The sequence below is a fragment of the Leptosomus discolor genome, chromosome Z (assembly GCF_034619465.1).
Source record: "Leptosomus discolor isolate bLepDis1 chromosome Z, bLepDis1.hap2, whole genome shotgun sequence".
NCBI lineage: Eukaryota > Metazoa > Chordata > Aves > Leptosomiformes > Leptosomidae > Leptosomus > Leptosomus discolor.
In genome coordinates, this window is record NC_141419.1 from 81,566,384 (window position 1) to 81,581,105 (window position 14,722).

At 39.6% G+C, this 14,722-nt stretch overlaps 1 protein-coding gene across 1 annotated transcript in view; it reads left to right on the forward strand.

Annotated features, from left to right (window-relative positions):
• The window catches only part of MTMR12 (myotubularin related protein 12), a 32,734-nt gene extending 23,502 nt beyond the window's left edge, over positions 1-9,232 (forward strand). Inside the window, exons 11-16 of the mRNA XM_086479701.1 lie at positions 2,730-2,808; positions 4,496-4,566; positions 5,629-5,801; positions 6,555-6,722; positions 7,454-7,615; positions 8,623-9,232. Coding sequence (XP_086335827.1) covers positions 2,730-2,808; positions 4,496-4,566; positions 5,629-5,801; positions 6,555-6,722; positions 7,454-7,615; positions 8,623-9,198 — 1,229 coding nt within the window. The 3' untranslated portion in view covers positions 9,199-9,232. The remainder of the gene's footprint in view (positions 1-2,729; positions 2,809-4,495; positions 4,567-5,628; positions 5,802-6,554; positions 6,723-7,453; positions 7,616-8,622) is intronic.
• The last annotated feature ends 5,490 nt before the right edge of the window (positions 9,233-14,722 follow it).

The window sequence follows — 14,722 nt, forward strand, 5'->3', positions numbered from 1 at the left end:
GGGCTGGAGCACCTCTCCTATGAGGACAGGCTGAGAGAGTTGGGGTTGTTCAGCCTGGAGAAGAGAAGGCTCCAGGGAGACCTTGTAGCAGCATTCTAGTACCTAAAAGTGACCTACAAGAAAGCTGGAGAGGGGCTTTTTAAAGGTCATGTAGTGATAGGACGAGAGGTAATGGCTTTAAACGTCTTCCGATGTAAAGAAGAGTTTTTTCACTGTGAGAGTGGTGAGGCACTGGAACAGGTTGCCTAGAGGAGGTGGTAGATGCCCCATCCCTGGGTCTTCAAGGCCAGGCTGGATGGGGCTTTGAGCAACCTGGTCTGGTGGAAGGTGTCCCTGCCCATGGCAGGGGGGTTGGAACTAGATGATCTTCAAGGTACCTTCCAACCCAAACCGTTCTGTGATTCTGTGACCTAAATTACCTGAACACATGCCCAAATTGAAGTTTCAGTTATAAAAATCCTTATTAAGCAAAGCAGAAATCACAATAGTAGGTAGCTGTCTGAAAGGGGATTTTGATGGGGACAGCTTGGATTATCTTAATTTGTTGTTCTTCTTTGATATGTTGCAAAGGCAGATGTTGGTTTTGCTAAACTGCTCACAAGTCTCAGTGTATGCTGTTTGCCCACATACTTTAAATGAGACTTTGAACACTTCAGTTCTCAAATCCTAGTGAAGTATTTCCTCATTGTCCTAGAAGACAGGGAGGAAGGGGAAGTGTGCTCTTTTGTGATGTTATTGTGCAAAATACCTTGATTACGGGGCAAAACAAGCTGCAAGTGTTTTGTTGTGCCTTTAAAAAGTTGTTCCTGTTTTGTCTTGGAGATGACTTTGGTTGGGCAGCTCTTCCACAGCCAAGCAGTTGTTTGTAGAGGCCTGCATACAAGTGGTTAAGTCTAATTAGATTGGATATTAGGAGACATTTCTTTACTGAAAGAGTTGTCAAGCATTGGAACAGGCTGCCCAGGGAAGTGGTGGAGTGATCATCCCTGGAGGTGTTCAAAAAACGTGTAGATGTGGCACTTCGGGACATGATTTAGTGGGCATGGTGGTGTTGGGTTGATGGTTGACTTGATGATCTTAGAGGTCTTTTCCAACCTTAAGGATTCTATGATTCTAATTGTCGTTGAGCACGATTGAACAAAACAGCCAGCCAGCCACACTTAAGGCAGCTACTCAGCTTTTTGGAGTAAAACTCTTCTATATTGCCTATAATGTAAGAGAACTGAAGAAAACTTCAGTATGGAATATAGATGTTATTGCTATAGATGAAAGCCTGTTAGTTCTACAGGAAAAAAGACGCACACCTTTTCCTTGCTGTCATGGTTTTTGGGTGGTTTTGAAGGACTAGAAATTGGTACTATAATTTTGCCTTGATTCAAATAGTGATGGCAGGGTAAATGGAATGTGAGATTTCGGTGCAAGGGAATATTTAACAGCTCGAAAGGAAAGAGGGTGAACTGGGGAGTAAAGCATAGCTTACTTGAAGAACTGTAATGTATGTACTTTAAAGGGTATCATACTTAAAGGTTGGAAGTGAATTTGAATATGTTAATCAGAAAAGACTGGAGAAAACTATATCTAATGTGAACAGAACTGACTAGGGAGTTTTGAAGATGCATTCTAATGCTTTTGTGGAGGACTAGTTTCTGTGGCCAGGGTGAAATGAATTAGGGAAAGAAAGATTTTATTTTTTTTCTTAAATGTGAGGTGAACAGAATGAGGGGCACAAGCAGGCATGGAGGCAGAACAGGTACAGGAACAAAATAGGTACGTGTCTGGGCACTTGAGCATCATAGCTGCAAGCTGCAGAAAAGACAGAAGTGAGTATGTGTTGGAATTAAACATTGGAGGCATATGGAGGGACTCAGGGAGGTGAGAAGTTATACCAAAACATGCAGAACTGAAGCTATCTGGGAGAGGGTTGGGAAGGAGGGAAGTGTGGTATATCTCAATTTTTCTCAATAGTAGGACTGTTGTAGACCGTGGGCTTCAAGGTTTGTGTTTTATACAGGAAAGGTAATCTGTTCTGGTTTTAATTGACCATATCAGCTTGTGAGAGCTTTCCAGTTTCTGAGTACTGGCTTTGACAGAAGTAAAAGCAATAGAGATTTAGGTTGCATTTTAAAAGCTACAAAAATCCTAGTGAAATTCGTAAAATTTTAATAACTTGGTGGTGTTGCACTTGGCCTCCTGTTTATCTTAGTTATTCCCTTTTTGATGTATTTAGTTGCAGTGAAAACTGTTTAAAACCTTTTTCAGGTAGTTTTACATTCCGTAAACTTGTGTAACCTCCTTCTAAAACACATTTGTGTTTCTGGCTCTAATGGTAATGGCTTTCAAAATCCAGCCTCCTTATTAAGCTTTATATAGAACATGCTCTAAAGTCAAGGCGACTGGAACTTGGAAGAGCCATCACCTCTGATTAAACTTCTTTTCCATTTTGTCAACAGATTTATTTACTTGGTTTTGTTGCTATGAACTTACAGCATACTTTCTATAAAAGCCTATGGTGCTATAAAACTTTACTGGTGTTTGTCGGACTACTCTACTTCCTCATTTAGCAATACAGGGTGTTGACTTTAGTGGTGACTTACGCACTCCTTTGTATTGATTGTTCTGTAACAGTTCATAACTGAAAAATAATATAGTGGATGGCTGTTATTTAGCACTACATATACGTGAACAAACTGATTTTTGTTGGGATTTTTTTGTGTTTTTTTTTTTGGCAGATAACAGTACAGACTTCTGGGCAACTGATGTGAAATGGTTTTCATTACTGGAGAGCACAAACTGGCTAGAGATAATCAGGTTTGCTATATCTGTAACTTCCTGGGTTTCAAATTGTTGTTAAATGCATTTGTAGTGGGTTTTCTACTTGAAATATGACTACTTTCTTCACACCTCCAGTAGGAAAGAAAATTAAGACAGACTTACGGTCCCATTTATGTGTCTTATTTCTACAACTCGAGACAGTGTTTTTACAGTGCAGGCTTGTGTTAAGCTTCCCACATTAAAGGATGTGAGCAGATCATTCCAATTACAACTCTTCCAGCAAACCTATTAAAACTATAGAGCCAGTAATTTCCCTCCTGCACTTAGTCACCTTTCCAAACTGAAGAGTCCTATTTGTTTCTTGCATGAAACCTATTCCATGTCTCTGACTAGCCTTGCCGTTCTTCTCTGTACTCTCTACTTCTGTAATATCCTTTAGGACGGGATGAGCTGCAGTATGCAAGATGTTAGCCCACCAAAGATTTATAAAATGACAGTTGTTCTCAGTTTTGTCCCCTTCCTCTCCTGATTGTTCCTCAAGTTCTTTTTTCTTCTCTCAGCAGTCCACAGTGAGTAAGTGTTGGAATGGTGTTGGCTAACTTAAGGCTTGTTATAGTGGAATGTTGAGGAGTTTTATTTGTTTTCAGTGTGACTTTGTGCTAACTCTGTTGTCTATCAGTTTATTCTGTGATCAGCTTGTTACTGTGAAGTGCTTCTGCAGTTTTCTGCAGTCAGCTTCAGTTCTTTCTACTCTCAATAACAATCAATAAATACTGATGGTTTCTTATAACTTACCTATTCCTTAATCCAGAATTTAAATATGTTGAATGAGAGGTTCCAGTGAAGATCATATGTTGAGAAATGCATTGACATAACCAGGATCACACATAGTTTAAAAGTAAATGCCAGCCTGAGTTCCTGTCCTTACATTGTCTTGACTGGTCATTTCCATACTTGGATCCAGTTGTTTCCTGGATCAGCCTGTTCTTGGCTCTTGCAGTTATTAGGGATGCCTTCTCAGCTATTCTAGATGCTAGAACAAAGAATCTGACAAATCCACACTTACGAAATAAACTGTCAGCTTCTATTAGTGACCTAAGCAGTTGCAAAGCAGACCTAATTGTGTGCAAACTTTTGCTGAAAATAACTGACTATGAAGAGTTAGGTCTAGAAGCCAACAGTGTTACATCTGGTTTTATGCGAACTTTAATTCCACTCAGCCTTCTTTGTGTAATGATAATCTCTGAATAAATTTTGCTTTTTTTGCAAGTTTCATGCAATATTTACAAGATCTGATTGCTAATTCTTCCCTCAGCCTTTTAAAACCTGATTATGGTAGAAATGTAGTACGCAGTAGATTAGAACATAAGTGTGGTGATGTTGGCTCTTTCCAGGATAAAGATCTGGCTCTTAGCAATTGTAATACTTTGTGTGTGCAGTGGCTGCTATTGATCCAGAATAAAGTATTGTATTATAAATATACAAACATAACAACTGGAAATGCATGACCGATTGCCAAATGAAGATACCTCTTGAAAGTTTGCTCTTGGGGCTAAACAGTTCTTCATTTACAGAAGTTGAGCATGGTTTTTGTTGTTTTAAAGGACTAGTCAAGTTTCAGTAATATGACAGTCTAACCCCTTTTAGGGGAAACTAATGTAGGAAACTTAATTGTGAAAATGCGATGAAAATGTTCACTTTATCTTTTCCTGTACCACAACAGGCGAGTCTTGAAGAAAGCAATAGAAGTTGCTGAGTGTCTAGAAAGACAGCATACAAATGTTCTCCTTATAGGTAAGAATTTAATAAGATTATCCTATATAATTTTTAAATTTCTTTTTAATTTCTTTATATGTAGCTTAAGCTGTAAGTTCATAATTGTTGTAGAGGCTGGTAAAATTCATAGAGTACACCAAGTACCAGACACCTAAATCTCTCGCACTCCTGGAAATGCTTCCTGTAGTTAAAAAAAAACGTGGTAAATGTAGTTCCAGGCTAAGAGAAATATGTTGTGAATCAGAAAGCTGCTGATAAATTGGCAGGAGAGTTGTCCTACCTCTTGTTTATGCATTCTTGTTTCCTAACTTGTTTTATTAAAAGTCTCCTAGACCTTTTGCTGTACTTTAAGGGAAAGGGGGGAGCACGCCTACACAAAGAACACGGAACATGAAAACTTTCTAAGAGGATGTTTTCATGTTCTAGATACACACTGAATACTATGTAGTCTCTTTATTAAAAATACATCAAAGAATATGCCTATTGTACACATCTTGAGCAGTTTGTTTTCCTAGATTGAGAAATCACCTGGAAAACCAAACTCAATGTTAACCATTAAGCTACCTTTGGATTAGTACTTTAGTTGGGTTTTTTCCAGACACTGCCAGTTGAGAAACCTAGCATGGGGAAGAGATGTTTGTAGAAGGCACCTGAAGGGTAAAGAATGCATGTTGCATGAGGAGGCAGTTTCACACCTTGTAAAAAGATGCCTGAGGACAGGAAGGGTAAGGGCAGATAGCTGGCCTGGTAGCATAGGGAGGGAGGGGCACTATATGCGTTGTGGAAGACTGCATGGCATAGGCATCAAAGTTATAGTAGTAAAAGCTTGGGGTTTTGCAGGGTTTATTGTCAAAGTATTATCCTAGTGTAAGTGTACAAGAAACTTTACATTTTTACAAAGGGAAGTATTGGAAACATGGATTAACTTCTCTCTGATGGTATAACACTTGCAAGAAATTGTGTGCTTCTCCGATCTCAAAATACAGTTTTTGTTTATGTGAAGCTAGCAATACTTTGCTTTCTTACCCAAAGTTTTAGGAATGGCTTAGTGGACAATGTGGTTTCTGTTCTCTTCTGTAGAAGAGAGTGCTACTGATCTGTGCTGTGTAATCTCCAGTCTGGTTCAAGTGATGATGGATTCATATAGCAGAACAAAGTCAGGGTTTCAGAGCCTTATTCAGAAGGAGTGGGTAATTGGAGGACATGGCTTTTTGGATCGTTGTAACCACTTACATAAAAATGACAAAGAAGAGGTATGATTTTTTTATTACTTTCCTCACTTATTATTTGAAAGTTTACTTGGCATAAGGAGGGATTTAGGTGTCAGTCCAGAAGTTCCAATTACTCTGAAGATCTTTAATTTTATATTTTGTTTTATGGGTTGATGTTTTGTACAGTGTGACTGTTTTTGCTGTTTAGAGTTCAGCAATGTCTGAAGAAACTAAAGAGGACAAATGTAAAATTTCCTGTTCAGTTGTGGAGTCTTTTGAGAGACGCGTATCTTGGGTCCTTTTAAAGTGTTAAGTGGTGATAGTGTCCGTAGAAATAACTCAGGTGAATTGCCTGCTATTGTCACATCTAGAGTTTATACTGTCTTGCTAGATGTTGCAGTCTCACCTCTCCATTTTTGTTTGTATTTTGGGAAAAAATCAGGCTGCTATACAGAATGGAAATCCTAAGTGAACTGACTAGTTCTGATCAAGAATTGCTATACACTGGTTTTGCTTTACCAGCTTAAAAAGGATGCATAGCAGCAACTTTCATAGCAAGTTAATGTGTGCAAATTCAGGTTCAGAAGTGTTCATCTTCTCTGTCAACAATTGACCAAGGGTAGCGGAGATGATCCTTCTTCAGAGTTCAGACAGGGTTACATGCAGCGGTTCTGTAGTTAACCGGATTGCTTTCCTTAAGATTGGTATTTGGAGACACTAAATACTATAAAATAAATAATATGCGTGGTGGAACATACTTTTTTCTGATACTGATGCAATATTTTCTTTACTTAGGCTCCTGTTTTTCTGCTCCTGCTAAATTGTGTGTGGCAGCTGGTACAACAATATCCTCCAGCATTTGAGTTCACAGAAACTTACTTAACTGTCTTGTCAGACAGCCTCTATGTGCCTATTTTTAGCACTTTTTTCTTCAACTCACAACATCAAAAAGACACTAATACGGTAAGGGTTTGTTATTTTGTGGATGCAATGTGTTGGAGAACAGGTTTGACCAACAAGCAAGGAAGACTCAAAAAAAATAATTCCCTAGCAGTGTGGTTTTTCCATACTTCTTTGAAGGACAGTGCCTTGAAGGGTGAATGAGTGCAACTTTGGGTGTAAGGAGTCAAGTTCAGGACTGTTGATTTACATTTGGTTCATGCTTTTCTCTAGCCGAAGAAGCTGGAAGCAATGGGAGTACCCTCTGCAAGGCTCCACAGAGGCTAAAAAAAAGTGAAGATCACTGTCTTGCATATAAATAGTGTCGATCATAAAATCTAAACAGGTAGCACTGCATAATTGCAGTTAACTTTTGAAGTTCGGAAAGGTTTATTCCACAATCCTAACATGCCCCTTGTGTTTGAAGAATTCAAATGTTTATCTCCTGCCTGATTTTCAAAACTTTTTCCTTAAATTATTTAAATAATTTTCAACTGTGAAAGGCACTCGTGGTGCTGTCTAATTGCACTGTTGAGATGAAACACTGTCTGAAGTTACTGAGAATAATATATCGGTAGCCTTTGTGTCTGTACTCCCTTGGATCTAATAATGTTGTTTAGCTATTGGATGCATAGAAATCATGAGTTGTTGCAGCTCTGTGGCCTCTTTCGGGAAAAGCCAGTTTCTTAATTTCACCTTGACTTGGTCAGAATTCCTTTCTAGCAGTGTTAGTTGCACCCTGTTTGTTTTGGCAGAGTGGTGAAAGCCTCAAGACACAAAGCGGTCCTTTCAGATTTCTTACTGTGTGGGACTGGTCTGTGCAGTTTGACCCCAAGGCCCAGGCTTTCCTGAACAACCCTCTTTATGCAGAGAAGCCAAAACCAGATAAAAGTCAACGGAAGACTACACGATTCAAAGTAAGATATGTGCTGCTTAGCTACTTTTTTTTAAATTATAAAAATATTTTGCAGAATTCATACTTCAAATGTACTTACAGTGGGAGTATTGGTGCAAAAGTTTTTTTTAATGACAAATTAAAATGCACGCCTCAGTCACCTGGATCTTAAGAATACAATTTGCACCCACCTCCGTTATAAATCACTGGTTTACAGCTACTGTGCATAGCTGTGAACCAAGGTGGTTTTTTTCTCCATACATTTGTGCAAGTGTAGTGATAACTCATGGGACTTAACATCCCGGTGAGTTGCACTGTTTGAAGTGAGTTTATTTTGTTGTTCCATGGAGTACCTATCTGAAATACATAGCAGGTTTAGCACTGCCTAACTTTGAGTGTGATTGGAGTGAGTGCGTGCATGTGGAGGGGGACGAACAACATCAAAAACTGTCTAGGGCGTGGAGGGTTATGGGTGGACCACCTCATTACTGGAAGTAGCACAAATTCAGTAACAAATGTTTGTTTGGAGTAGCCTCTTTTGATTGTAATGTTCCTGTTGGTTAAATTCTGTTCTGTACAAAATGTTCTTGAGTGAGACACTGTCAGTATGATCTACAGCATTAATCAGAGAACTCTTACACAGGGGGATGCAATGAATAACCGCTGGATAAAAACTTCTAAATCAAGTGCTCTTTGATTTATGTGGCTAGCTTAAACTAATCGTAGAAGTCTATAATAATTGAATGTATGCAAAGAATTCTCCTTTTTGAAAGAAAAATGCTTTATTCAGTGTTATGTCATTGCTATAGTTGCAGTGCAGGGAAGATATCTGGGAATACTAAGTATGCTGTATGCAGTATTTGGTGAATTAGCCATTGAAGAGTAACAGTCTTAGACTATGTAGCAAAACAGTGACTTTGCTTGTAAGTATTTTCTGAATACAGGTTGTGTTTTTCTTCCTCTTGAGATGTTTTCTAAAGTCCCACCAATATTTATCTCAGTATTTTTTTCTTTTCTTTCCTGTTGAAGCATCAACGGCAACTTTCTTTGCCATTGACACAAACAAAATCTTCCACGAAGAGAGGATTTTTCAGGGAGGAAACAGATCATTTAATAAAAAACATTCTGGGTAAAAGAATTGGCAAGTTCATAAATTCTTCAGATGAACCTCCTAATAGCTTCAGAGAATTTTATGATAGCTGGCATAGTAAACCTGTTGACTATCATGGTCTTCTGTTACCTTCCATTGATGGCCCTGAAATCAAAGTCTGGGCACAGCGGTATTTACGATGGATTCCTGAAGCCCAGCTTCATGGTGGTGGTACAATAGCCACAGCTGCCAAGATTTTGGACTTGATGGAGGAAGTGCAAAGCTTGCAGGTGAAAATGGATGAAAAACATAGTCAAGCCATTTCTGGAGATGTACATTCTGTTCCAATGCTGAGAAATTCTGCCCGTTTGTCATCTTTGTTTCCATTTGCTTTACTTCAGAGACAGTCTATCAAACCAGCTTTACCCACAAGCACCTGGAAAGACTTGGAAGATGAAGATGACTTGGTAAAGAGGGATGACGAATTTGTTGATCTAAGTGGCGATATGTCATAAAGTGTATATGAATTAAAGTATGAATTGTATGTGGCTAAGCTCTGAGTTCTAAATGTTGTGCTGTATCATATAAGGAACTCACTCAAGCATCTGCAGCTTGTTTAATGGGGTTTTGGGGATAAAAAAAACAAGCTTGGTTGAAAAGAACTACTTGCTATGATTAACTGGGCATATTGTAAACTTCCATTTCACTCGTAATGGTATTTATTGCAGAAACACATTTTTAGCATAGGTGTAATGAAAACAGAAATCTAGGCTGGAGTAGCCATATGGCCAGTTTGTTTAAAAAAGAAAAACAAACAACCCATTATCTCCTGATGTAAAGGTGGATTACTGAATGCCTACAGCAACAATCACTATCTAAACATAAAACCTCTTCCCCTTGTGCTAAGAGTACTAGGATTGGAAGTACTGTGACTAGGATCGTAATACATCTGCATCTCCTCCTCACGTAAAATAAACAGGGAGAGGTGCAGCTAGGTGTGCATTCACAAATAAGCTTTTTACAGCTGAGGAATAACCTTGTGGTCACTGGGGATTTTCTGTCTATTGTAGCATCAGCTGAAGTCATGTGCTTGTCAACGTCATCTTTTCTGACGGCGTTCATCTTTGGCTTGCAGCACTTCGCCTTATGTCATATTTTAATAGCAGCTTGGCTGCTCTAAGCCCGTGCATGCACTTAGCCTAAGAATCAGATGCAAGAGCTTAACTGCACATTTCAAGTCTAATAGTGTGGCTACTGTGCTGTACGTCCTTACTGCCTTGGAATACTAAGTCCCAAATGTTTGCTGTTAATTGTAACAGTGGCCTGACTGAGATTCTAGTTTGCCCTGTGTATTTTTTTTTCTCCTTCTAGTAGAGCGAGACTTTCATTTGCACTTTCCCCCTTTATGCCAGTTGCCTTGAGGCTTTCTGTAGCTTGCACTGAGACTCTCCACATAGAAGGGAAGACTTTTTCTGTAATCCTGCAGCGAAGCTGGATTTGCAGTCTGCCACTTGTCATGAGTTGGCGGTACAGCTTATGAATGTGGCGTTCATTCATACCATATGAACACTTGCATCCTGTTGCTGGATGTTATAACTGTACCTCAGTGAAAAAAGCCATAAAGAAAGGCCTATTGACTTTCATCTACTGTGCATATGTTTATATATAAAGTATTTTTACTGCAAATAATTGTCCTTTGTAAAGCTGAATCTTATTTGACTGTCAAATCTATTTTGAACACTTAAATTCTAGAATACCCCAAGAATGGATGTAAGTCATAGAATCAGATACGCTAAGAGGATAGACATTGAGTATTTCCTCTATTCTAATACCAGTTTAGAAATCCATGCTGTAAAACTTAGCTGGTGGAGAAATGGTTGCTTAAATTGGATCAGCTCAGTGTCATTGGGGATATTAAGCTGGTTTACTGATTAATCACTTCACACTGAGTTGTATTAATGTATATAGAAAAAATTTATCAGCAGCCATCTAAAAATAAATTTTGGTGTGTTAAAATAAACTTATTAATGGGAAAAGGGGGAGACCTTAATTCAACTATGCCAAACTGAAGCTTCCCAACTCTTGATTGCCTTAAATCTTAGTGGTGAGAGGACAATACTTGAGTTTGTAGCGTTTTATTTAAAAAATACACTAGTACTTACACTTTCTTCTGTCACACATGATCTTACAGCTAGCACTTGCTGGAAGGGGCTGTCCAGCACATGTCCTTCAGACTTTATTATTGTAGTTCAAGTGACTCAAGTATGCAATAATACTTTACACATTGAATGAGCAATGCCTCTTTCTGGTGAAGAAATGCCCATCATTCTAAGGTCATTTGGATTCAAGAGTTCTTTTTAAACACTGCCATTAGAAAAAAAATATTAAATGGATTTTTCTATACTTTTGATCAAGCCGTTGTAGTGTTTCAGTCATGAAGATTACATATTTATATTGAGGAACAGATGTTGGACGTCTTATCTGTACATAAGTTATCAGAAGTTTATATAGAAGAGAAACATATATGTGGATTGAACATGGGAACACTTCTAATGTGGAGTAAATACCATTGTTATTGGTTTTCTGCACTGTGGGTTTGGAAATGTACTTATTATTTTTACTGCGGGCTTCTGTTTATACCTCCAAGTTTTTACACTGAATGCAAGCTAGAAGCTTTACAGTTTTGGTTTTGTTTTTCTTAAACACTGTTATTTCTTTCTAGTGGGCTGTTTGGAGAATGTCAATAAAATATACTTTCATGTATTTGTCCTGAAATGAGAATTTATGTTTAAGGTCATATTTTTGCAAATGATGCTTTAAATCTATATATCATGGCAAACTTGACAATCTGCAGTGACAAGGCTTTTCCAGTTATATGCTGCGTTTTTACTGACTTACAGGGAGGAAGCTGTGCAGTTTTGAACTGGTTATACTTATGGAGTGGTGCTGTCAGCTCAGGGAAGAGTGAAGTTCAGTGTGGTGTAGTAGGATGACTGACATCCAGCAGACACTTTCTAGACCACCTTAGTAACATTCTGTAAAGTGTCTGCTGAATGTCAGTATTTGAGAGTTTATCAAACACTCTTTATATCAGTCTTAGCAATGTACTTGTCTTCCAGCATTTCAAGGAGAACATTGTTCTTAGAATGTTAAACTAAACTTCTTGAAATGGCTACAGCAGAGTATTTCCTTGACCAAATGTGTATTGAGCATGGATTGGGAGATGGTTACGTGTCCTGGTTTCGCCTGGGATGGAGTTCTGTTTCTTCCTTTTACCTGGTACAGCGCTGTGTTTTGGATTTAGTGTGAGAACAACGCCGACAGCACACTGGTGTTTCAGTTGTTGCTAAGCAGGGCTTATCCTAAGGCGAGGACTTTTCAGTTTCCCGTGCTCTGCCAGCGAGGAGGTGCACAAGAAGCTGGGAGGGAGCGTGGCCAGGACAGCTGACCCGAACGAGCCAAAGGGATATTCTGTACCATAGAACATCGTGCCCAGTGTATAAACTGGGGGAGCTGGCTGGGGGGGCCCATCGCTGCTTGGGCATCAGTCGGTGGGTGGTGAGCACTTGCATTGTGCATCTCCTCTTTTCTTGGGCTTTTTGTTTTGTTTTCGTGGGTTTGTTTGGCTTTTTTAATCTTCCTCTTCATTGTGGCAAGGTTGCTGCTTGGGTAGAGGGCCTGGTTGTGAAAGTAAGTAATGTAAGTGCTCACGTACCCAAGAGTAGGGTCACTGAAGAACATCAGAACAACCAGCAGGTAGATCAGCCTTCTAAGACTGAAGTGGCTCAGGTGCATTTGGACTGGCAGTGTAACTGAATTATTTATGGTTTGGTGGGCCATGACACCCTAGGCCATCAAGGAAAGGAACCGATGTATAGATGGGCTCATGATGGAGGGGCAGTGTTGCACAAGTTATCCATGGATGTGAAACAGGTGCTGTGACCAAGCAAGCCAAGTGGTTAAAGCCTCTGTGGTATGGAGGGCGATGGCTGAAATACAAATATGGGGAGGCCTGGCAGACTGACTATATCACACTCCCACAAAGCTGCCAAGGCAAGTGCCATGTGCTTACAGTGGAAGGCAGTGGAAGCAACCACTGGATGGCTGAGCACATATGCTGTGCCCCTGCCTGGAACAGTGCTCTGGGCCTTGAAAAGCAACTCTTGTGGTGACACAGAACCCCAGAAAGGATTGAGTCAGACAATGGGACTCGTTTCCAAAACAACCTCACAGACACCTGGGCCAAAGAGCACGGCATTCAGTGGGTATGTCACCTTCCCTATCATGCACCAGCCTTCGGGAAAACCGAATGATACAATGGACTGTTAAAAACTACACTGAAAACAATGGGGGGCAGGAACTTCAAACATTGGTGTACACATTTAGCAGAAGTCACCTGGTTAGTAAACACTAGAGGGTCTACCAATTGAGCTGGCCCTGCCCAGTCAAACATCCTATGTACTGTAGAGCGGGATAAAGTCCCCACAGAGCACATAAAAAATAAATCCATGATCCAGCATTAAGTCCACCAAACCAATCTGTCAGCTGCACTGCTTGAAGTAGTTCTCCAGTTGTGTCAGTGACCTCCTTCGTTTTGGCATGGGCCTCTTCTTTAGAGGTGGTGATGGTGATGCAGCGCACTCCCTCAGTCAAATTCAGCACACTACACACTCCATGTTCCTTCTGTAATAACATGTCCAGCGCTAGACATTATGTAACACCATTTTGGACATCTGTTGGACTTGCAAATTTAATTCCCTGAAGTCATACCTTGTCCAATTACTTAATACATGTACTTGCCAAGTTGTTTTCTAAAACTGTTTGATGTCATATAATCACATAACCAGGAGAAAAAGCAGCTTCCAGACTGAGGGACACCTGTTGTCCCTAAGTATAGTAATCTGGGTATTGTATGTCACTAATTTTGTGCCTGACATCACTAGAGTAATGGAAAACCCTTGAAGGGCACATTGTTGGGAAACTGATAGAACATGTTAGCCCAGCCATACTATAAGGATTTAACTGAGAATACATTTTCCCATCTGAACATCCCCACATTGTGCCTTCGGGGGCAGGATAGTTCATGGTTCTACATGTCTCTGTATCAGCTAGAAAGGTACACACCCTAATTTTAGCTTTGTTATCTTTGGTTTTATTGCAGACCATCCTGTACTTTCCTGGGGTGTGGGTGACAGGTATTCAGCATGACAACACATCCCCCCTTGTTCTTAGCCATTACACATTTGACTGCAATTTGAATCATTGTTCTTGTATCCTTGCATGGGGTATCCCCAACAGGTACACATACCTCTAATAAAGGTTCTTAGTTCAGGCACATACCAGGTCTCCAATGGATCACCAGCCCCTGTGGAACAATTTAATTTTTGGGTACAATTCATTAGTGGTTGAACTGTGGAATTAAACCCTACGGGCTGTTCTTTGATTACTCACTCCTTTGTGCTTTCAATGAGTGTGGTGTTGTAAGGACCATATCCAGCTGTATAAGCTAGTGTTGTAAGTGGTTACATTTACGAACTTGTTTGGTATTTATACACATCAGGGTGCATTCCATTGAATATTATATTCGTGATTCACAGGTCTACCTAATTTTGGAGGTGGTTCCCAATAGGGTAATTTAATGCACTTCTCTGGATTCAGGTTCCAATAAGTGGACTCATTAAAAGCACCCATAAAATCTCCTGATGTGCATATCATGTTTGATTATAATTAATTGCAACAATCTATTCCATGCCCAGCAGGTATAATTCCACGAACTTTCCCATGGAACATTAGATGGGACCTGATGAAAGATATTTGGGCCTTACTGTATTCCTTTGGCATCACCAATCCCCATAACTTTATTCATTCCCAAAACATTTTGGAATATGTAGGTTAGATTTGCAGAGCTAAGTTTAGCTCATATTAATGTGATCAGATTGACGGGGATCATGGTGAATTTGAAGCCATCTCCAGCCTATGTTGGTAATGTTAAACATATGCCTTGATCAGATTCATTCCAAACGTGCGTGAATCCTTGTA